At 35.1% G+C, this 25,557-nt stretch overlaps 1 protein-coding gene across 3 annotated transcripts in view; it reads left to right on the plus strand.

Moving 5' to 3' along the window:
• The window catches only part of MMS22L (MMS22 like, DNA repair protein), a 136,905-nt gene that overhangs the window by 52,006 nt on the left and 59,342 nt on the right, over window positions 1-25,557 (plus strand). For all 3 annotated transcript variants that reach the window (XM_015136966.3, XM_078001242.1, XM_078001243.1), the window contains one exon: window positions 1,168-1,677. In XM_015136966.3, the coding sequence (XP_014992452.3) occupies window positions 1,168-1,677 (510 nt within the window). The remainder of the gene's footprint in view (window positions 1-1,167; window positions 1,678-25,557) is intronic.

Raw genomic sequence — 25,557 nt, forward strand, 5'->3', positions numbered from 1 at the left:
TACTGTATGTCAAATACTATAGTGGAGATAGTAGTAGATGATACAAAGATAATTAAACAGATCTTTACTTTTAAGAGTTTTTCAGCTTTCAAGTAGTTACTTATAAACATTTAACTCTTCATGAGCATTACTCATTTCTGTCCTGAATAAACCAGTTATAGAAGTTGCAAAACTAAAGGCCAGGTGTGGTGGTTCACACCTGTAATCCCAGCATTTTGGGAGGCTGAGGCGGGCGTATTACTTGAGATCAGGAGTTTGAGACCAGTTTGACCAACATGGGGAAACTCTGTCTCTACTAAAAAAAAAAAAAAATAGCCAAGCGCGGTGGTGCGTGCCTGCAATCCCAGCTACTCAAGAGGCTGGGGCAGGAGAATCACTTAAAACTGGGAGGCGGAGACTGCAGTGAGCCAAAATTGTGCCACTGTACTCGAGCCTGGGCAACAGTGAGACTCCGTCTCAGAAAACAAAACAAAACAAAAAAACAACTTAATTTGTAAGTAGGAATTCAGATGAATTGTTTTCAATTCTAATCCCTTAATTGATGAGAGAAAAGTATGTCAACTATTAACTATATTATTATCTAGTGTATTAACTATTGTGTCAACTATTGTATTAAATAGTATTGATGAGAGATTTTTATATGCCTAGTTCTTTGCAGGTGGCTAAAAATAATTTTTCTAACACCTTGCATTGTCTTAAGGTATAGGTAAAATAAGAACGAGTCTTTGTGAGGGGTGCAGGGAGAGAGTTTAAGGATAATTGTTATGTAAAATTGTCCTATTAAGATTTCTGTAAAAGCATATCACATTGTACTTAAAATATTATATATTCTTTCTTATTTACTAATAAAAATAAGAAAAGAAGGGTGATGGGGGACTTGAATAAAAGGAAAAGCCATATACTATATGAAAACATTTGTACTGTCTTTGGGGAAAGCTATTGAATCCTTTGATTCACTTACAGGTGATTTGCCTCATCATTGGGAAATTTCAAGGTAGGGCCATTATGTGAGTTTACTTTCTAAGTAAACAAAGTGACAAGGCAGCATAAAAATGAAGAATTAGCTTAAAATTTAATGAGATTGTCATGAGCATTGGAGCACATTTTAAGAGATACAAGTTTTTGTGAATGCAACAATTTTATTAAAGCATTTTTAATGTTTTACAGGATATATTCAAAATTCCATCAAAAAAGAATGGAAGAACTAACTGAAGTTGGTCTACAGAACTTTTTTAGCCTTTTTCTACTGTTAGCAGCTGTTGCAGAGGTAGAAGATGTTGCAAGTCATGTTTTAGACCTCCTGAATTTCCTCAAGCCTGCTTTTATAACGTCTCAGAGAGCCCTCATTTGGAAGGGTCACATGGCCTTCCTCTTGATGTATGCCCAGAAAAATGTGGACATTGGTGTTTTGGCTGAGAAGTTTTCATGTGCTTTCCGGGAGAAAGCAAAGGAATTCTTGGTGTCTAAGAATGAGGAAATGATACAGAGACAGACTCTCTGGACACTTCTTTCCATATACATTGATGGTGTTCAAGAAGTGTTTGAGACCAGCTATTGCTTGTATCCTTCCCATGAAAAACTGCTTAATGATGGCTTTAGTATGCTTCTGCGAGCGTGCCGAGAATCTGAACTTAGGACAGTATTGAGCTTTCTACAAGCTGTTCTGGCCAGAATCAGGTATGGTTTTCAGTTATATGCTAATTTATGATTTGTTTTATATAATCACTTATGTGAATTTTATGTTAAAGTTATATGTATATACACATGCACACATATATACAAATACACATGAAATCCAAATGTAGAGGAAGGATTTAGTTTTCTACTACATGGGCATAAATCACTATAGGTTGAGTATATCTGTGTACTAAAATGCTTTTATATGAAATGCTTGGGACCAGAAGTGTTTTGGATTTTGGATTTGTTTAGATTTTGGAATATTTGCATATGCATAATGAGATATGAGATATTTTGAGGAGGGGACCCAAGTGTAAACATAAAATTCAGTTATGTTTCATATATACCTTATACACATAGGCTGAAGGTAATTTTATGCAACATTTTGAATAATTTTTTGCATGAAACAGTTTTGACTGCAACCCATCCCATGAGGCCAGATACAATTTTCCACTTGTAGTGTCATGTTGGCACTCAAAAAGTTTTGAATTTTGGAGCATTTTGGATTTTGGATTTTCAAATTAGTGATGCTCAACCTGTAGTTTTCAAGCTGTTTTGCAAACAATAGCTTTTCAAAAGAAAGCTTATATGCAAACACAAGATGCAGAACTAAACTCAAGAGCAGCTCTAGTGCAGTCTGAGAGCCATGGTTTCCCTTAGCCCTTCCTTCCCCTGCTATCTCTCAGAAAAGTGTATTATTACCCAGAGATACGTTACAGATATTCAGAGCAAGATCATGAGCTCATGTCTGAGGTGGCTTTTACTGAAGCATTTGTAATTTTGTGCCCATAAGGAATCTTTGGCCACACTACACCTTTTTTTTTTTTTTTTTTTTTTTGAGACGGAGTCTCGCTCTGTAGCCCAGGCTGGAGTGCAGTGGCCCGATCTCAGCTCACTGCAAGCTCCGCCTCCCGGGTTCACGCCATTCTCCGGCCTCAGCCTCCTGAGTAGCTGGGACTACAGGCGCCCGCCACCTCGCCCAGCTAGTTTTTTGTATTTCTTAGTAGAGACGGGGTTTCACCGTGTTAGCCACGATAGTCTCGATCTCCTGACCTCGTGATCCACCCGTATCGGCCTCCCAAAGTGCTGGGATTACAGGCTTGAGACACCGCGCCCAGCCCCACACCATTTTTAAAAAGTGACTTTCTTTAAATTTTTGCAGCAAAGTCATAGCCTTAGGTGTGTCAAATTCTTCGAAATAGACCAGTTTGCTCTGAAATTAACATAGAGAATTCTATTAATAACATCAATCACCTATACAAAACTTACTATTTTCAGATCCACTGAAATTATGCAGATATGTTAAATACACTTAGACACAAACTTGATGTGGATAAGAACAATGGTTATGATATTTATTGCCTTTAGGCCCTTTTCACATAGCAGTTTTACCTTTGAAGTACATATTCTTAAGAAGTTAAATACTACCACTCAGTATAGTTACTCACTGTCACAGAAAATGATTGTATTTGAAATCATGTCCGAAGATAACAAACAGACTGCTTCCCTCCTCTTAATAATCACATTACAAATTTTGCATCTGATTTTCAGAGGTACTAAGCTTGGCAAGATTTCCAAATTTTGGAAATTTATTCATTATCAAATTTATTTTTATTGCTACCTTAATTTTCTTTATTCTACGCTGTGTTTTCATGGCAGGTTTTATACTTCTTCCAAATGACAACTTTGTTTTATTTCTTCAGTTTTTAAATAAATGTTAAGTAATTCCCTGTGCTTCTTGGGAAAATTAGAAATTTTTACATTTCTAATGTCAGTTTTGGTTTGTCTCTGTATATTTGTCTGAATATACAAAACAAGAAGGAAGAGGAGAGTATTGGTCTAAGCCATCCTGGTGATGGAGAACTATAGTCCCCAAAAGACTTCAGAGCATAGGAATAAGAAAGGAAGAAAGAGTATGGACATCTTGAGAAGAGGCAGTCATGGGGAAAAAGTGGCAGAATCCATATATCTTTCTGCCTTTTCTGTTGAAGATAGATAAGTCCTTTTTAATTCTTTTTAACAATTATATTGCTTCTTACATAGTTCTTTTTTTTTCCTCAAAGGTTCATATCCTACAAGTATTTTAAATTTAATGTGTTAATGAAAAATTTCTGGCAATCTTTTTGGTTTTTGTTAAAATTATATTGTTTTTGTAACATATTATCATGGTAGGAATGGGGGAGAAAAGAGATATAAAGTGACAACTACATCTCTCTCCTCAGCTTCACTTCTTCATTCTCTAGTTCAGTAGTTCCCAACTGGGAGTGAGTTTTTCCCCAAGGGAACATTTGGATGCCTGGAGACATTTTTGGTTGTCACAACTAGGGGAACAGCACTGATGAGGTCAGAAATGCTGCTAAACACTCTACAGTGCTCAGAACAGCTCCTACAACAAAGAATTATCTGAACCATCTTCAGCAGTGCTAAGGTTGAGATACATTCCTCTAGTTCTAATCCACAGAAATAAAATGGTTTCTATAGAACCTTCCAGAAATCTCCCTCCTACCTACATACATATATATACACACACTATATATATTTATATATACATATATACATATATGTGTATAGAGAATATATACATATATATTTTGAGACGAAATATCGCTCTATGCACCCAGGGTGGAGTGCAGTGGCACCATCTTGGCCCACTGCAACCTCCGCCTCCCGGGCTCAAGCAGTTCTCCTGCCTCAGTATTCCGAGTAGCTGGGATTACAGGGACGCACTACCACACCCAGCTAATTTTTATGTTTTAGTAGAAATAGAGTTTCACCCTGTTGGCCAGGCTGGTCTCGAATTCCTGACCTTAGGTGATCCACCCGCCTTGGCCTCCCAAAGTGCTGGGATTATAGGCATGAGCCACTGCGCGCAACGGTATATTTAAAACACAAAATAGATGATCTTTGTTTTGTAACTTCCTTGTATTATTTAATATTTCCTGAACAACTTTTCATGTTAAAACATGAAAACCTACCTAATTCTGTTAAATGACTACTTACTGTTTCATTACATAGATGTGCCAAACTTTATCCAGTTGCTAATAATGGAAATGTGTATTGTTTACCAGCTTATGTTTATTTAACATCTTTGTACATGTATTTCTGTGTACTTGTGGAAGTATACCTGTAGATTAATTCTTAAGGATGAACTGGTGTATGCCATACATTTTAAATGTGAATAGATGTTACCAAATATCATACCAAAAAAACCCATTGTACCAGTTTTTTTTGTTTTTTGTTTTTTGTGGTTTTGAGACCGAGTCTCACTCTGTCGCCCAGGCTGGAGTGCAGTGGCCGGATCTCAGCTCACTGCAAGCTCCGCCTCCCGAGTTCACGCCATAATCCTGCCTCAGCCTCCGGAGTAGCTGGGACTACAGGCTCCTGCCACCGCGGCCGGCTAATTTTTTTAAAATATATTTTTAGTAGAGATGGGGTTTCACCATGTTAGCCAGGATGGTCTCAATCTCCTGACCCCGCGATCCGCCCGCCTCGGCCTCCTAAAGTGCTGGGATAACAGCGGTTATCTGCATGAGCCACCGCGCCCGGCCGATTGTACCAGTTTTTATTCTCATTGATAAATGTATGAAAAAGCTTCCATTCTCATTTTTAGATGATTGTATGGAGTGTATTTAGAAAAGCATTCTAAGATAAGAAATAAGGCTGGGTACGGTGGCTTAACGCCTGTAATCCCAGCACTTTGGGAGGCCGAGGTGGGCGGATCACGAGGTTAGGAGATCGAGATCATCCTGGCTAACGGTAAAACCCTGTCTCTACTAAAAATACAAAAAATTAATTAATCAGGCATGGTGGCGGGTGTCTGTAGTCGCAGCTACTCGGGAAGCTGAGGCAGGAGAACGGCGTGAACCCGGGAGGCGGAGCTTGCAGCGAGCCGAAATTGCGCCACTGCACTCCAGCCTGGGCGATAGAAAGAGGGAGACTCTGTCTCCAAAAAAAAAAAAAAAAAAATAGTTCGAGACCAGCCTGGCCAACATGGTGAAACCCCATCACTACTAAAAATACAAAAGTTATGGGCATGGTGGCGTGTGCCTGTAATCCCAGATACTCAGGAGGCTGAGGCAGGAGAATTGCTTGAACCCGGGAGGGGGTAGTTGCAGCGAGCCAAGATCGCGCCACTGCAGGACTCCGTCTCAAAAAGAAAAAAAAAAGGTAAGAAATGAAACACAGAAGTTTGTTAACAATGTCAGTTGAAGCTTGGTAGTAGACGAATTAGACTTATTTTGAAGGCTGGATAGGCATTCAAAATAAAAATACAAAGAAAGCAAAAAAGAGAGAAACTCTTTTCTCTATTTCACATTCATTCACCAACTTCATCTTATCTTGAATCTCCTAACGAACTTTTCTTGGTACGTAATTCTTTAAAAGTAGTAACTAGAAACACAATAATAATTCTTATACTCTTGAAAGATTTAATGCTTATAAATACTGTCTTCTTTATTCTTTAGTAATCCTGCCATCCCTATTTATAGGTGAAAAAAATGGAAACATGGAGTTTTTTTGTGGCTTATCTGAAATAACACATGTAAATTTCAGAACTGGCACTCAGTCTCTTAACCCACTGTTACACAGCTGCCTTCTTAGCACTAACTTTTTGATTAACTCATTTAATTTTCTTTTCTTTTTATTTTTACAGGTTTAGAGGTTACAAGTGCAATTTTGTTAAATGCATGTATTGTGTAGTGGTAAAATTTGGGCTTTTAGTGTCACTATCATCTGAATAGCTTATACTGTCTTTATAAGTTTACAGGTAACTAAATCAAAACTAACCATACCACTACATTTTAAAAAAAGAAAAAAAAAGAAAGACTAGCGATAATTGAATGAATGAAATCTGCAAACTTATTTGCAAACCTGAAATTATTACTACTATTTGTATAATTCTGAGTGCTTTTGCATTTTGTTTTTGCTACAAAAATTAGGGTAGTTGTTTATTGGGGATTTTTGATTACTTTGTTTTTATTATTTTGCAAGTTTTTTTTTTTTTTAATCAGTTGGAATAAATGAGAGGTGTGGAGACAAGTATATCACATTTTATTTGTAATAATTTGTCTTTGATTTTTTTAGCACTATTCCAACCTTCTAAATTTCACTTCTTGCGATAAAGACAAATTTTTGCTCCTTAAATTCAATTTAGTAGAAATCTTTTAGCATTAAGGCCAAAGTTATTTCAGGAGTGTTGGAAAAATATTTCTTGCAAATATATTGTAAGTTATGATGTATCTCTGTTAGTCTATCGGACACTATTCAGAAGTACAGAGGTAGAAATCAAAAAATGATGATGAAGACTGACAATTATATAAAATGACAGTAAGTTTACATTGATAGGAAAAGTTTCTTTTAACTGCACCTGGATTCAATTTGTAGTTTGCTATCCTCTGGAGTGCTAGTAGGTGATGGGGGTTGTGCTGTTGGCCTTCAGGATTAGCCTATGCAAAAAGGATTAGATGTTTATGTTGATAACATTTGATTCCTTGCACAAATGTCTGTTTTGGTTTTGTCATATGCTTTCAAGTATGATTGAAAACAATTGCCATAAAAAACCTATCAAATCAAGTTCAGCTTATATTGCCCAAATCAGCAGTTTTAACAGATAGATGTATAAGGTCAATGTATGAATAAAAATAGTGCAGCAGTATGCAAGCCTTTGTTAATGCTGGTGTATTTTAGGTACTAACATACTCTAGTAATTTGCAAACATTACTGTGTGTAATAAAAGGAACTGTGACTTGGATAGGTTCATTTTATCCCATCAATTTTTAACATTTCCCAGGCAAATATTATCAAGGCCGTCCAGCTTTTAGTTTGGGATTTATTGGAGTTGGGCCCAAGAGATCATTCAGGATTATTTACCTTAAAAGTAAAGAAAGAAGGGAGGAAGAGTAAGAGAGGAAACAAGAAAAAGTTATTTAGGTATTCAGTTATGGAGATGTATGCCTACTTTCTTAATCCCAAATCTGGAACTTCATTGAAGATTTTTTGATAGTAGTTTTTTAGATGTGCCATATACTGTTAATACTGTTAGGTCAAAAATATTTTGGATAGTTGCTAAAAATTAAAGCATAAGCTCCCCTCCCCGCCTTTAGTTAAGGACAGAGCTAAATTATTTGAATTTGGGTTTGGGTAAGGAAGATGGATTATATAGATTGATGATATTTATTCCTGGCTGCATCTCTGACAAGGGAAAGAATGAAATACCTTAGCCATCTCTTCTGTTTTCAAATTCAGGTGTTAATAGGTACCAGTCCTTGCATAAATGTGTGTGCAAAGTGTGTGTAAAGTGTGTGTGTGTGTTGAACTGGGTAACAGTTTTATAACTGTATGACAGAAATTATAGGAAGGAGCTAAGATCACTGATTAAAGAGAAAAGCAGTTCCCTCTAGGCTGTTAAGAAATAATAACTTCATATGCTTCTTTCTGCTAACTGGAGCTGATGGCTCACCAGAGCATTCTTTATTGCTGATTAAGTAGCGTTATGAAAATACTGACTTGGTTATGTTAACTAAATGCCTATGTTTAAAACTTCGAATGTCAAATAGTTTTAGCAGTCATCTTTAACATTTCACATTACCTCTCTACAATCATATTTTTAGTTCTCACTTGCTGTTATTTGAGGTTAATATAAAAATGGCAGTCTTTCATTTGTGGAGTTAGGTGTAGCCAAAAGCTTTCCTTTAATTATATCCATTCATGCTGCTATAGTTAAGGGTCTGTCAGCACTTCCATTATAAACCTCCATTTTCAGGGTTTTATAACACAGCTATGAAAATTAGCTCTGGGCAAAAACTTGACATACAAGGCCTCATGAGATTCTCCCTCCTCCCCATCCCCCTTTTTCATTTTTACTGAAGAAAGGGTGAGTGATTTCAAAATGCCTTTTGGCATCTACAAATATCATTTGGAGTTTAAAAAGAAACAATAAATTTTCAGGATTTGTACCTGTTTGTTCTACCACTTAAGGGAGGTTGTGGACTTACGAATTTAAGCCAAATGGATATTGATCAACTGACATCCTATTTTGTATTAAACAAGAGACTAGTTTCAAAGATGTCTAAAGGCAGTTGAGAACTTGCCTAAAATGCTAAATACTGAGACTAAGAAAAAGTTCAAAAGCGATAATTACCTTTTTGAGATGCTATGTGCTGAACTTCAACTTCTTCAAAGATTAAGGTTATTTTCCCTGGCTTCAAAATACATTTTGAAAATATATATATTTTTTAAATTCCTTTTTTTCTCTCCCTATAAGGCTAGAAGATCGTCTGCTTGTTATATAACTGTTTTGACATTTGAAGTGTGTGTGTATGAGCATGTAGAGAAAAACTGTTTATTATTCTCTTCAAATATTTTTATGCTTAGTAGTTTTATTGGTATGGTATTATTTATTCTCCGCAAAGATTTCTGGGTTTTGTTTGCTTCTGTGAGAGAACTGGGGATTGCCTAGGCAAAAAAGGAAGTACAAGAGGAACTATTCACTTGAGGGGCTGCTGTGTGCCAAATTATTTACATAATATTTCAGAAAAAATAGAAATGATACTCTTGACAGCATGCAAGCTTTTTCTTCCTTTTGTTATTGGGTGTTCTATTAGTATGATTGGGTTACAGCTTTTAATTATTGACAGTTTACAACAAACAAATTTGAAACTGGATAGGATTTTTAATCAAATGAGTTATTTCTGTAGTTTGCTCAAAATGTCTGCTGTTTCATTATATATAATTTGATGGAAGTTTTGGGGCAGTGTTCTAATAATTTTTGGGAAACACATGAGTATGCCCCCATGGTAATAAATAAAATCTATTACCAGTTTTTATTTGAAAAACCAAGTAGAGATATTATTGCTTACTAGGAGTGATCCTTTGGCATTTTTCGTTCCTTCAGAGAAAGCATGGTTATCTCTAAAGGAATACAGTATAAATCTTAGTATTTCAGGAATGTATAAAATATAAAATATATAAAGAAAAACTTTTCCTAATTATTTTATATATTTTTCAACTGAGTATTTAGATATATACTATAAATTAATATTTTCACCTTATTTACTGTTTACCAGGCTTGAATTTTGCATAATGTATTTCTATTACATATTTTATAATCCCATGCAGTAATGTAAACTACTCAGTATATTAGCTTTGCTGAGTTCCACTTTTTTGTCTTTTGCTGAAACATAGATTATCTCCTTAGTTTTTCACTCATAGGAATTAGTATTTGGATCACTTTTTCAGTCCCCATCTAAATCTGGTACATAGATATATGAGTTTTCCTTAAATAAGTGTAAAGTGATTCATTTAAAATAATGTGAGGAAAAACTTATATGCCAAAATCTTGACTTAACTTATTTATAAAATGAGGATAATACCACCTACCTCACTGGATTGTTTTGGGAATTATATGCAATAATGAATATAAGGCAGTTGGCAAATTACCTGGCATATTAGTAAGTGTTCAATGAATGTTAGATAGTGCTATCATTATCATAAGTATTGTTTTCAAAAGAACTTATAATCATTTCTTTGTTACGATTTATGCCTGGCAACATGAATGGATATGTGTGTGTGTGTGTAAGGGGTCTTATCTTGGATGTTTTTTTTACCCATTCCTAATGTAATACCTCTAGCATAGTGGCCATTGAGCAATTTTGTTGTTGTTGTTGTTGTTGTTGTTGTTGTTTTGGTGTGTGATGAATCGTTTTCTTTAAAAACAAAGAATTGTAAGAAACAACATTGCCTCACTGCAGTGGACCCATTGGAAATTGTAATGCTGTGTTACTGAGTGCTGCTGTAGAAAAAAGTAAGTTTTAAAGGTACAAATGTGACATATATGTATACCCTTTCTTTTTATATCCAGCTGATTCTTTTGGTAAGGTGGGGAGCATGTGTCATCTTTGGTGAATTCCTTTTATCTTCTTTCTTTTATTCTCACAGATGTCATTACCTCTGTTTTTAAAACATTAATACTACTTGCCTAATCACCCTGCCTCCAATGCCTTCCTTCCTCAGATTATCGTTTTTAATGACTTTATTGACATACAATTCAGATATCATAGAGTTCGCTAGCTTTATTCAGTTATAATTCACACACCATACAATGTATTGGTTTTTAGTGTTTTCACAGTTGTTTTGCAACCAGAACCACAATTTTAGAACATTTCATTACATTGAAAAGAAATCTTTAGTGACACTGTAATAGACACAGTAGAAAATTTCACATTTCTTATCATGGTCTTCAAAGCCATCCAGTCTTATTTTACCTTCATCTGCAACTTTTTCTTGTGATTCTCCTTTAGTCAGATGGAGCTACTAGTTCTCAAGAAATCCCTAAGTCTTTCTACCTTTATTTTTTATTTTATTTTATTTTTTTTTATATCTTCTTGTCCAACGAAGTCGAGGGTCAAAGTTTACAAGTTTGACCTCTTGTCAAAACCAGTTGAGGGTTCAGGGCAGAGCATGACCAAGATTGCAGAGCTGAAACTGAGGACTGAATAACCATGTTGTGTGAGAGTCACTGCTTAGAAAAAGGTTAAGTTGGGGGAATGAAAGTAATTGTCAAAATCAAGAGTCAGAAGTGGTCAGTGTTGGTCGTAGTAGTTATGGGGGTGAGGTGGCAGAGTATAGAAAAAAAAAACTATATAGAGGTATTTGAGGAGAATGGAAAGTGTTTTCAGAAATTAGTAGTATGTTGATGAGAGGTAGAGATGGAATTAAAGAGCATCATATATGGGAGGAGCCAGTATTCCAGGCAGGAGACCTATGCACACAACAAGTTGTGCTTTTTGCCTTTGCTTCTTAAGGAACCTCTAGTAGTGCGTGATAGTTGCTGCTGTCAAAGCATAGTATAAAAAGCAGGGCCTTTAAGGTCAGTAAACCTGAGTTCAAATCACCCTTTTTCATTTACCAGCAGTGCTTAGGAAGTTACTTAATCTTTTCTAAGTCAGCTGCATCTTTGTAAAATAATATCTACCTCATAGGATTTCGATGAACATCTGCTTAGATTTCTGTTGCTCAGTAGGGTAGCACTAGCTATGTGTGACAGTTTGAGTTAATGAATATAAAATAAAAAATTCAACTATTCCGTAACACCAGCTATATATCAAGTCCTCAGTAGCTGTATCTGGTTAGTGGATAATGTAGTGGATAGCAGAAAGACTTGCCAAGGGATAGCATGGACTTTGATGCTGCACCTATCCAGAACATGAATCATAATAAGCTTTCGGTATGTTCAATATGTGTTGGTTTTCTTCATTTATCTTTTCTTCATTTTTATGTGAATAATATTATCCTTCATGTCAAGCTTCTCTTGAAATATATGCTTATCCATGTGTTACCAGTTGATATGGTTTGGCTCTGTGTCCCCACCCAAATCTCATCTCAAATTGTAATCCCCATGTGTCCAGGGAGAGACCTTATAATCCTCCATGTGTCAGTGGAGGGAGGTGATTGGATCATGGGGGTGGTTCCCACTTGCAGTTCTTGTAATATATTGAGTGAGTTCTCACGAGATCTGATGGTTTTATAAGCATCCAGCATTTTCCCTGCTAGCAGTTCTCCCTCCTGCTTTCATGTGAAGAAGGTCCTTGCTTCCCCTTTACCTTCCACCATGATTTTGGGTTCCCTGAGGCCTCTCTGGCCATGGGGAACTATGAGCCAATTAAACCTCTTTTCTTTATAAATTACCTAGTCTTAGGTATTTCTTTATAGCAGTGTGAAAACGGAATAATACATCAGTCTTGAATAATCTCTATTCCCTTTGAATTTCCTGAATAGTTACTAAATCTCTAATGTCCTTTATTGTTTTTTACCTTGTGTTGTAATTATTTTCTAAAGGAGAGACATATTCATGCAAAAAAATTTATTCGACAAATTTAACTAGTATTTTTGAATGCCTACTATGATAGTAGGCACTTAGGATATGAGTGAACCAGTCACATGAAGCATATGTGGTATGCACTCATGTATTTTTTATGTGAAAGACTAAGATGGTAGAGAGGAAGGACAAAGAAACTTGTGTTTATTTAAACCATCACTTTTTCACCATTTCGTACTAGATAATGGTTTATATTTCTCCTGAAATTTTATATGCTTATCCAGCAATTCTTGCCAGTGTCCACATGAAAGTAGACAACAGTATCCATGCAGTCAGGATATGAATTTAATGCATAATCTGAATTTCATCTCTGTGTTTATTGTCTCCTAAGTACCCATGGGTAGAAGGGACCTCTAGAGGATGATAGGAGGTTTGTTCTTCCCAATTGAAAGGTTTTCAGTGTTATTGAAAAATTCAATGTGTTTACCTTAGTATTTTCTGGATCACTATTACTATTTTATCTTTCTAATTCAGTAGTTGTCATTGAATTTTTTCCACTGAACTATGGAAACAGGTGCAGCAAGTGGGGTCTTTTAGCCTTTACCTTCCTTTTGAGACATTTGGGAACCAGTCTCTGTCAAGGCTGGGTCTGCAGGAACACTTTGAATCTACAATTACAGATTGTCTATATTGGGATTAGAGTGGAAGGAAGGCATTTGGAAGAGGGAACTTAGAAAATGGAATGAAGGAAATAATCAACAAAACAATTTAAGAAAATTTCTCAGAACTGAAGATTCTCTAATGAAAGGGCCTATTGAGTGACTCCAGCACAACATAAGAAAATAGAATCACAGCAGGGCCCATCTGTGAGAAATTCAAAATACTAGCTACAGAGAGAAGATATCAAAGCTTCCACGGATGTTCCTCACCCTTGTTAGTCTTCTGGTTTTTTATTTGCTATGCACCTGGTTTTGTAATCTGTAGTTATAATCTAGGTCAGAGCTGATATTTAACCCCAGTTCCTAATAATTATGTAATTAACGTGGGAGGTGAATGAAGCTTTATATTAGATTTTATCTAGCTGGGTGTGGTGGCTCACACCTGTAATCCTAGCACTTTGGGAGGCTGAGGCAGGCAGATCACCTGAGGTCAGGAGTTTGAGACCAGCCTGGCCAACATGGTGAAACCCCACCTCTACTAAAAATACAAAAAATTAGGCAGGTGTGGTGGTGGACGTCTGTAATCCCAGCTACTCTTAGACTGAGGCAGGAGAATCGCTTGAACCTGGGAGGCAGAGATTGCCGTGAGCCGAGATCTCAGCCTGAGCAACAAGAGTAAAACTCCATCTCAAGAAAAAATAAATAAATAATGAATTAAAAATAAAAATATATTAGATTTTTTGCAAGATTACTCCTACTTTCAAGAAGCAGATGAATAGAGCTTTATGATTTCTTTTCTCATTTGTAGTTACTACCAAAATTTGAAGTTACCAATAATACGATTTTTCTAGAATGAAACCCAGAAAAATTGTTTTCTCATTATTGCAGAGGAAAAAAAAGAAAACATAAGGGTGGAGAAATAACACTGTGAAACAGAAGCTAGAGTGAAGAACATTGGATAAAAGGATAAGGCAAAAAGAAATATAATCTGTAAAGAAAGCATTTCATTCCTTTGAAAGTGGATCAATTCAGTTGTTTGGGGAATAGAAGTGCCGTGATTATTTTCTTTACCAGCCACTGGAATATTTCTCTTTAGCAAATGGCAATAAATCAAAAGATGTTGGGATGAGGCAAAAGCTACTTTTCCCAATCTTATTTATGTCACTGTGATTCCTAGTCTGAACCCCGTGGTTCACTATAGGTATTTAGACCACCCAGATCTTTGAAGCTTTAGCTGAAATTCAGCAGTGAGTTTGTAGGAAGGCATCACTACTGTGCTCTTACATGGCACCACACAGTGCTGTTTCTTAAACCAAAGACATGCTGTCATAATAAGTATATTGAAGACTGGTAAATCCTGTTTGTGACAGATTTGTTAAAGTTAACTGTTCTTCAACTATGGAATAGCTTAAAAACACCCAAAATTGTGACTTTGGTACATTGACCTAGTTTAAAGAAACTCAGTAAGGTAAATTGGTATTGTGGCTTTTGGTTATAAAAGAGAAGTACTTGGGAAGCAAGTAAAATTGCATTCATCTTCAAAAAATGCACTAGAGTAAGCTACCAGACTTTTTTTTTTTTTTTAATTATGTGATATGACAGTGAGGGAAGGAAACGAATCTTAATTATCCCCATAATTACTTTTGGATTAATAAAACCTCAGAAGGCAGTATAAATTGTGGGAAAAAAATAGATTCATTATAGTTTTAAAATATTTCTAGCTATTCTCACCATCTTACTGTTACCCTAAAGCTATTTTCTTTAAGATGTGTTTTGTAGAAAACATCAGAGTACATGTTTTATGATATGAATTTACTGTTGCCACCATATTGTCTGTAGGAAACAGTTCTTAGCTTTCTTCATCTGCCTTGTGGAAAAAGGTGAGTAACTGCTGTTTCAAATTTTATTTATATTTTACAGAAATTGAGGACAAACAAGGAGTGAAACTAGCATTTGAAACTCTTAATTTCAATTGTTTCTTCTTTACCTTACAAGATATATATTTTTCTCTCTTTAGGGTATCTCTTGTCAGATTTAAGGCTTATTTAAAATGAAAAGAAAGCTGGAGCAATTTTCTTTATTCCATTTCAGTCTCCTAAGGCCTGTTTCCCCCTGGTGAGCTCATAGCAACAGGGGGGTTTAAGGGAATTCAGCTTTCTGCAAATTAATGTCTCACATCATGAAAATTCAGGACTTTTTTTTTTTTTTATCTTGAAAAGTAATACAGTGAGTACGAGTATTATTTCTTGCCAGCGGGTGGAAGATGAATGATTTTGTCACAGTTTTACTGCTTGATGAGCAGTGTCCTGAGGGTCAGGCTTAAGTCTGTGTCACTATGCTGCTCATTACTCTTGAGCTAAATAAGGGCTGATTGGATCTAAATTGCCTAGCACATGGGCCACAGATGAGCTCAGTGAGCAGGGGATGACCTGCTATTCAGTCTGGGAGTAACCCCGGTGTGCAAATGCAGCATTAGAACACCGTGGGAGAATGAGAGGCTACCGGCTGCTGCCAGCAAAAGAAATCGAAATGTAAAAACTCTTTGATGCTGTGATGTTAGAATTTGAAATGTAGGAAGTGACAGGTTGATGGTACTTATCAGCTTTGGCTGGATTAGAGAACAGTGTCATCTTGCTTATATAATGACAGAAGAATGAAGTCAGCAGCTAACTACTGTGCAGAGCAGAGCTGCTGCTGTTGCCACAGCCAGTCATTGCTGCCTCCTACTGGCAGTTTTCCTGGAAACTAGTAAAATATTATGAAGAAAAAAGCCTCCTTGTTGGTTTCAAGGAATCTTGAGCTCTTTAGTGGTGAAAAGCTGCTAGTGAAACAATGCAAACATATATATATATAAAAACATGATTAATTGTGAAAAAAACATCAGAAATTAGGAAATTGATTGTTCTAGAATTTTCTAGTGAACCAAGGGTTAATCCATTTATGAAGTGAAACTCCCAGGGCAAGAAACCTTGTACACCCTTCCTGGAAAAGTATTCTTTCAGGGGGCCTCCACTGGGTTGGTTGATCTCTTAATTATGTATTTTTTCATCATCAATAACAGTACTGTGCAAACAACTAATCTTTAAAATCCAGAAACCACAGCGTTAGCACAGTTTGAAAGGCAGCTGATAAAAATACAAAGTAAAAAATGCCCCTGATTATGTGGCTTATGCTGCATAAATCTCTCTTTTAAGGAGGAAGTGGGATGGAAGAAAAATGTTTCTCCTATAAGTCAAATGATTTGAAGAAAAAAAAACAAAAAAAAGTAAAGTCCTATGATATAAGATCTCTTTGTTTCATTTTACTCCTACAGTTGTAATTTTTTAAGAAATCAATATTAGGCTGCTTTTGTATATGTTTCTGGTGTTAAACTTAGAAAATGTAGATGGATTTTTAAAAAGTTATTTAACTCATCTTGAGAGAACTACTATTGGTATTTTGTTATATTCTACACTTTTCTATTCATATAATTTTTGAAAACTAAAAGTAGGATTAAATGCTGTTTACTGGGCTGCCTTTTTCACTTACTATATCGACAGCCTTCCATATTGATAACATCTACATTATTACTAGTGTTCATTGTATAGATATACCGTAATATTCCATGGTGTGGGTTAACCATTTCTTATTTGTGAACACTTTTGCTATTTTGAATTTTTCACCATTAGATACAAGGCTGTGGGGAATGTGCTCCTGTGTATCTTGGCAGGGCTCTTGGGTATTGTACAAATTGTGTGCTGCATAACCTCAAGGGTACCATTCACAACATTGTAAATGAGGCTTTGATCTTCATAGACTTGCTTGATTATGTGTAGAAGGTATTTTTTTAATGATTTGATTTAAAAAATAGAACCTTAGATGTAATTCTTAAAAATGAATGGGAGCCATGGCGTATGTTCAAGATTTACACACACACCAACATACACAATTACATATATCCAACAGATGCAAATTTTTAACTAGTAAAAAACCTTAGACTAGAAAAAAGTTTTAAATTTTTTCCTGATTTTTAGAACAAAGCTGTAGTTCTGTAGGTTGGAAGAATAGAGATAGGAGGCTTCTAGAGCCTGTGATGAAATGATAGGTAAAAGGATTAATAAATTAACTTTTATTTTCCAGAATTAGTGTTTTTTTCCTACGCTTGTTAGTATAGGTACCCCACTATTTCTCTAAGCCTGCCTTTCTTACTATTAATATCAAATATCAAATAACATTTTCAATATAATTTCTGAAGCAGTTGAAGGCTCTAGAGAGTTTTTAATGCCTCTTTTACATTTTTATATTATCAAATTTACGTATCATGCAAAGAATGTAAATAATGCAGAATTATATGTAGTAGAAGATGAAACTCATTCGTTTCCTAAACCCTGCCCTTCATCGACAAAGGAGCCACTATGAACACTTTGGAGAATATTCTTCCCAGCTCCTATTGCTTCTCCTTTTATCTACACTGTCTCCTTTACCACCTCTTTTGTTTTGAAGGTTGGTGGGACAAAAGTAGGATTATACTATGGAAGTTTCTACAACCTCTTTTTTTTTTTTTTTTTTTTTTTTTTTTTGAGATGGAGTTTTGCTCTTGTTGCCCAGGCCAGAGTACAATGGCACGATCTCGGCTCACCACAACCTCCGCCTCCTGGGTTCAAGTGATTCTCCTGCCTCAGCCTCCCGAGTAGCTGGGACCACAGGCATGTGCCACCACACCTGGCTAATTTTGTATTTTTAGTAGAGATGGGATTTCTCCTTGTTGGTCAGGCTGGTCTTGAACTCCCAACCTCAGGTGATCTGCCCACCCTGGCCTCCCAAAGTGCTGGGATTTACAGGCATGAGCCACCACGCCCAGCTACAACCTCATTTTCTTCACAGAAAAAATATCAAAGACATGTTACTCTGTCTACAGACACACACACACACACGCACACAATGTGCGCATGCATTGTTTAAGGCTGTGTAATATCTCAAACTTCCATGTATATAAATCAAAAGTCATTTAACCCAGTAAATGTTTAGGAACTGTGCATAATTTTTAGTTGGCTTGGCTCTTGTTTCCAAGATCCTAGCTGCTTAAAAATTTGATTTGCTTAGCTTATCTAACTGGGATATTCACTGTAGTCCAATTTTGTGGGTCATTAATATATCCAGTGTCAAAACCATTTGAGCAAATTTTCACTTCAGTGTGAAATTCATATGTGTGAATTGTACATGGAATAGTCTTTTGCTTATAGTAAAAAAAATTACCGTATTTTTCAAATGTTACAAATGTGAATTTGAATCCTGATTCTGCTCTTTCACTGCAGTCTTCAACAAGTCTTGTCACTTCTTTGAACCTCAATCTTTCTAACCTGTGAAATGTGTATAGTAATACATATTGAAGAGCTGATTTGGAGAATAAAAAAGATAATATATGTCATGTCTAACAGAGTACCTATTGGTGATTGCTTTTGTAATCATTACTGTGTGTTGGTTTCAGAGAAGTAAAGTGAGAGAATGTATATTAGACAGAGTTTTCCATTCTAAATTAAGATTTTTTAGGGCTCCATTCTGAATCAGTACAATGGTAGCTATTCCATGAAAAGAATACTATTTATGCTTTAAGTAGATACATAAATTACTTTCTTGGTCACATCTCTGTCCTCTTTTATTTTTCTTCTGTCTTTGGAGAAAATTCTGCTGTATTAATTTTGTGCTTATGCATGAAACAGAAATGTCTATATTTTCCAGCCAATACACTTATTGAGTGCCCATCAAGTACCTGCCATGACAGACTATGTGCTGGTATTGGAGGAAGTAGAGATGCGTAAAATCAGAATGCTACTCTCAAGTGCCCCACAGTGTAGTGAGATAGACATATAAACAAATAAATGAAATACACTGTGATGGATAGAATAATAGACAGATGTTGAAGAGACTCTTCTTAAAACTTCCATGTCACTTACAGAATTTTCTGAGATTGCCCTACATAAAATAAAACGTGATTATGTGGCAGTAAGTCAGCTACACTATGTCATACAGATGATAGGTGGCAAATATTAGAAGGGAGGAATTATAAGTCTTTAGAAGTTTGTGTTTATTTAGATAGCAGTTCAAAAAGTTTTTAAAGTTTTTTCTGACATCTTTCACACATTCCATTAATAATAAAAATAATTAACTTTGCTACTTGTACACATATTTAAGGTCTTTAGTGAATTGTTGTTATAGCACTGTGTTACTGATACACTTTGCCACATTTCTTTCTTCTGACATCAACTTTTCTTCTATTCCCATTTTCTGACACCTAATGTTCCTTTTCCCCTGACTTTTGTTATATTCTGCAAATTCTTGCTCTTTTGAGGACAGCACACTGATATTTTAATGTGAAAAAAATAGACTCTAAAACCAATATAGTATTGCTTTGTGCGTTTTAAAAGTTTATGTACATGCTAACGTAACACGGGTGCTACGTAGAGCTGTGCAGCTTCCTTTTTTTTAATGCGTTATACTTTTGAGATATACTACTAGAAGATGAAGATGTTTACATTAGGGAAATGAAAGATTAAGCCAAGAAGAAGAAATCTTTTGATATGTTTGCTTTGAAAAGCCTATAACACAGAATGTGGATTGTTCTGATACCCTCTTATTAAGGAATCTATTTTTTCTTTTAATATTAATTTGCCACAAAATTGTATTAAATACATCAGTCTTATATACATTACGTATGTTGCAAATATATTGGCCCAACTTGAAATTTGCATTTTATGTATTTTTTGGATGTGAAAAAGTTTTAAGGGATTTTTATATATAAATGTCATAATCTTAAAAAATTATGTACACACACACAAAAGTAAACAGTTAACAGTTTTTAAATTGTGGTTTCCTAAGAGGAATTCCAATGTAATTCAGCAAATGTTTTTTGAATACTTCTGTGTCCCAGAACTGCGCTTGTAAATATGCTTGTGTACTTGAAAATGTTCCTGCGCTTGTAGAGCTTATCGTATAGTAGAAAGCATTTATACTATTATGCCATTTAATGCCGCCAAGTTTTTATGTCTCCATTGTCATTCTTTTTTAAATCCTGAAATGGTTGGACCATTAATTTGATACAAAATATGAAATCTCTTACATTCTGCAGACTACTCATGGAAGATGGTAAGTGGCCTCTGGAATATAAGAAATTACATATATTAGGTTGAATTAATGGTCCAGCTATTTCAGAATTATATTACGGTAGAAGTTTTGTGAGAAAAGGTAACCAAAATATCCCTTATTTCCCAGAAGGCAAGTGTATTTTGCCTAATTTAGAGATTCAACACAGTTCAGTCTTTCCGTGATTTCTATATGGACTAATACAACAGAGTTCAATCTTTGCATGATTTCTTTTTTTTTTTTTCCTTTTTCTTTTTTTTTTATTATTATTATACTTTAAGTTCTAGGGTACATGTGCATAACATGATTTCTATATAGACTAATACAGTCATGTCTTGTCTTTTGGTATGCTTTTCTGAATTTGTCATTTAGAATGTACTGGTGGGCACTAGGAACTTGAATAACTTAAATATATGAACTTGTTTACATGTTGGACAGGTGTATTTATTCTCATTGGAATAATGATTGTGGGGGAAGGAGTCAGATTAAATTTCATATACATAAATGAATCCTTTCTCTTATTGTTTTTTATAGCATTTATTTTGGAAACCCTGAAGTTAGAGCATCCTTTATTCACCCTGTTGTTTGTTTTAGTTCTTTTATTTATGTTTAATACAAAGATTCAAAGTGAAGGGGCTGGGTTAAAATTGATACCTGGTTATGTTCACTTATTATCTTGCATATTAAGCACTTTGTATATCTCCTTGGTTATTCATTAATACAGTATTTACATTTATTTTAGGAGCAAGAACCACTGGTTTAGGGATATATAAGATTTTTAGGAAGAAGCAAATTAGGATTGGATGTGAAGTGATGGAAAGACCTTTTTGTACCTAATTCAGCTCTACCTCTGTGGGACCTCGGGCAGGTCCCCATATTTTACTTCTTTCATCTGAAGGATAAAGGATTGGATTAGATTACTTTAGTGTTTCTAATTATATCAATTATATATTGAATATTTTAACATTTTTAAGCAAATTTGCTTTTCTCTTTAAAGTTGGTATAGGAAATGGAAATGTGATTTACACTGCCAGCATGATTAAATTAAATTTTACTAAATTACCATTATTTAGTTTTCTGCTTATATAGAGCTGCTTTTCCTCACTTTATGTAGCATGCATAAAATAAAATTCCAAAAAAAAAAAAATGACATAGGAAAGACTTTTCTTAAGCATCAACTTATAGTGCTACAAATATTATCAAATATTTTACTTTGGCTGATAGTGATTTTTAGTTATGTATTAGTTAAATAATTTAGTCAAAAATACTGAGATAGCTGTGTTATTCAAGAAATCTTTTTCGATAGAGATATAATAACTATGTCATAGTTCATTACTAAACAGCATATTTGCTTAGGGCCTTTTGTATGTCAGAGACCTTAAGCAGTTCAAGTTCTCATTTTCTTTTGCTTTGGGTTGGGGAGAGATTTGAAGAGAAAATTACAAATAAATTGGTTGTAATTGTAGATAGCTTGAGGTCAGTGAAGGTAGAAGAGTACCCAGGCAAATATTTTTTGGGTGCTTTGTATGGACTTACTCTTTTACTGGTACTAGATAGGATATGAGAAAAGCACAAGATACTCTCTAGTTGGAGTACATGATAGCACACAGAATGTTAAAAAGTATTAGTGGGATGCTGTAGGAATTCAGTAATGCTTATTGAGTGCTATTAGGGCAAAATGCTTTTTGGTTTGTGTGCAATAAGGATTAGATTCTGTTCTTGGGGAAATTTTTTTTTAGTAAATAATACATGTGTATAACCAGTGTAGTGTAAAGTGAAAATTAATGAATAATGAACACTTGAAGATATTTGGGGGATTCATCAGAAGGAGTAAGAAGAAAAATGGTGGAAAGAAAGAATTAGGAAAGATATTTTGAAATAGATGGCATTTGAACTGGGTATTGAAGAAGTAGGATTTATACCTGTGGTAAGGAAGGAGGAGGGATAGGGAGAGCCTCTTGAAAGAGGTTGGAGGTGAGTGCAATTACCTAAGTTGTTGAAGAAGAGAAGTGAGGAAAAAAATGCTAAAACAGGAGAGTGACTTAAGAACTGGAAGTTGGGACGGGTGAAATGTTTTTTAGGTAGCAATATAAACTAATCTGATAGATACAGAAGATACATGCGCCAGTAGAAAGTTATACCAGATTATGAAGGACTTTGAAGTTAGGGCCAGAGTATAGACCTGGGTGAGGAGGAAAGCAAGAACTATAGGTTTTAAGTAGAGGGATGTGATGAGAGCAGTTCTTTATACCCTCCATATGCTGTTCTCTCCCCCTGAATCATAAGATCCTTGAGAGAAAGACCTTACCTGTTTCTTTTCCCTTAATCTCTCTGCTTGAAATACTCTTTGATTTCTTTCCTGCCTGGAAGGTTTATTTCCTTTCGAATGTAAGTAAAATATACAGTTTACCCTGTTAAGTGTTTCCAGGTTCCCCAGGAAGGCAAGTGTTGTCCTTGTTTTCCCTGTTCATGTTTGTATCACCGAGAACATTTACCACTTGAAATATCTCCTTCACTAGACTGGTACTTACTGAGGTCCGGGAATTTGTCTTATTCATAATTATAACTTCAGCACTTAGGTATCCAGCTAAAAGTGCATGATGTGTCTGTTGAATGATGATTATGTAGATGGTTCTGGCAGTAATATGCCCAATGAATTGAAAGAGAACTTTAAGCAAGGAAACTAGGTAGGAAATTGTGGTAATAAAGGCTAATAATACAAAAATGCCAAAGTAATTTTTAAAAATACGTAAAGGTAGGAGAGTACATTAGTTTTGAAGTCATGACTGGGACTGAGTGATAAAGGGAATAAAGGAAAGGAATGATCTGATGACTCAGGTTGGTCCTGTATGTAGTCAGGCAATAATATTTAACCAGCATTTTCAGCAATTAGGAAATTTTAGGAATTGTGGCTTAGACCTAATAGCTTCTTATACTTAAATACATCTTTTACTTATGTTTAACTACTGATAAAATGTTTCACTGTTCCTGTGGTCTAAGATTTCTCTTATTGGTGCTCTTGATCTCATCACCCTAAGGATATCAAAACACTTTAATATCATCTCATTCTTTCTTCAGTTTCAGCCATATAAATGCAGAGGTTGGAAATTTCCAAGGACTTCCATATGCTTGCATAGTTCATGTGTAATGTTAAGAGATTTTGGAGGGTATAGTCCAAATATGAGACATACCTCTTAATTGTACTCCTTCAGCAAGTTGACTGTGTATCTATTGTCTCTTCAGCACGAAAAGGTCCTATTTTTTATGAACAGGGTTAATTAAGCCTTAGTGCAGTGCTTGGTACACAGAGATCTGACTTAGAATCTTCCTGTGACTGGAAGACTGATGTGACCACAGTATTTCCCCTGACCAAAGAGAGAGGAGAGCCTCAAGTGAGCCCTTGCTTTACAGCTTCTGAGAGTTTCCTTTTGAAATAGGGTGATGGCCTTTAACAGATGGTTACATTTATGTGATAATTTTTTTAAAAACAAATAGTTGTAATGAAATTATGTTTTTAGGCCAGAAATGTATCTTAATTCCTATGACTTATATGTTTTGTATATTTAAGTATAACACACAGCATTAGGCCAGAGACTTCTGTTCCCTATTTCATGTACAAACACAATTGACCAGAGGAGCACTTGATTCCTTCAGTTATTGCCCTCTGAATTCAGGAGTGATATGGAGCAAACTAATCAGAAGCAAACTTGATAGAATCATTTGCTCTGCTATAATTTACTTACAACTCTGGAAAACTCAATTATGGAAAAGTGAGTGGAACATTAAAATCTTTTTGAAAAAGGAAAATTTTATTACCTGTATATTAAAAATAGAGAATTCTCACAAGCGTTTTCGTTTTTTGACTGTAGCTTAAAGTGCTGAGGTTTCACTACATTAAAAAGTGTTATAATTTTAAAGATGTTATATGATTAATTTGGTCTTGTCTTTAACTTAGCGTTAGGTTATATTTTGTTTCAGTTAATGATGGGAAAGAAAGAGCTCCAAGGGAGTGTTAACATAATTTAAAACTTTTAAATTGCCACTATATTAAATCGTTAAAAACAGTAATTTTAGATAACTGTTATTCTACCTAAAATCTAAACATCGGACAGTACTTAGCTTTATGCCACCTTTGTACTGAGTAAATTTGATATGGTCCTTATGATGGGCGTTTAGTATCTCTTTTAGCCATATTTAGATCATATTGCAAATTTGTATTCTGCCTTTCTTTTACCCCTTTCAAAAAAACATCCAAATGTTTCATTTTCTTTTAAGGCGAATCAGAAATGAGACACTTAGAGACTTTCTTTTTAACAAAAAGAAAAGTCTTTCCCCACTTCTCTAAGTGTACCTTTGATAGGTATATTGTTTGACTATCAGGACAGGAATTATGATAGATACAAACACCATTGAATTTCTTTGTTTTCTGTAGGATAAGAATATACGAACATAAAACAGAATTTTGTTTTCTTATATCGTTCATTGTAAAAAGCATGTTAATTTAGTGCTTATATTGAAGTTTTTAAATTTAATGTGAGACATGTTTTCCTTTAATTTTACTGAAGGTATAATGTGTGTGTACATGCGAGGTTCAGGAGAAATCAGTTTTGAATATTCTCCAGCAACCTTTTTTTTTTTCCTTGTTAAATATGTGCTATAAATTATGCTTCTTGAAAGAGGTAGGAAGGAATGTGGCAAAGGAAAGTAGAGAAATTAAAAATCATTTCAATAAAATGCTTTAATTTATGCCTCTGCAGTTAAGCAGTGCTCCTGGTTAACAGAAATACCCTTCAGCTACACAGGATTTTGGAGGGTTGGAGGGCACTCATTTGCACATAAATAGCCATTAACTGATAAATTCCCAGAGGTCTCCTGTTGCATGTTAGTGGTTCTGACCTACTTAGCTAGCTTAAATTTGTTTTACAGAATTATTATAATTCTATCCTTGGTACTTAAACTTTGTGATTAATGCATACCTCACAATACAATTAAAGTATAATTACACAGTTTTGCAGTTTCCTATTGTGGGGTTATTATTACAAAGATCTGGATTTTGCAAACAGAAGAGTTAAGGTTTCCATATTTATCACTTTTGCTGTTATTAGGTGATTATGTTAAATGGGACCCTTTAATGTCTGAAGAAGGGATTGGAGGGAAGGTGAATCATTATTATAATGTAGCATTTGTTAGCTTGGAAATGATTGGGTCAGCTAATGTGTGGTCATTTTTATATGCTGTCTGCATTGACATGTCACAGGCATTCTTCCTTAAAACTGTTTTGTGCTTTTC

Source organism: Macaca mulatta, chromosome 4, assembly GCF_049350105.2.
Source record: "Macaca mulatta isolate MMU2019108-1 chromosome 4, T2T-MMU8v2.0, whole genome shotgun sequence".
In the NCBI taxonomy this organism is placed as follows: domain Eukaryota; kingdom Metazoa; phylum Chordata; class Mammalia; order Primates; family Cercopithecidae; genus Macaca; species Macaca mulatta.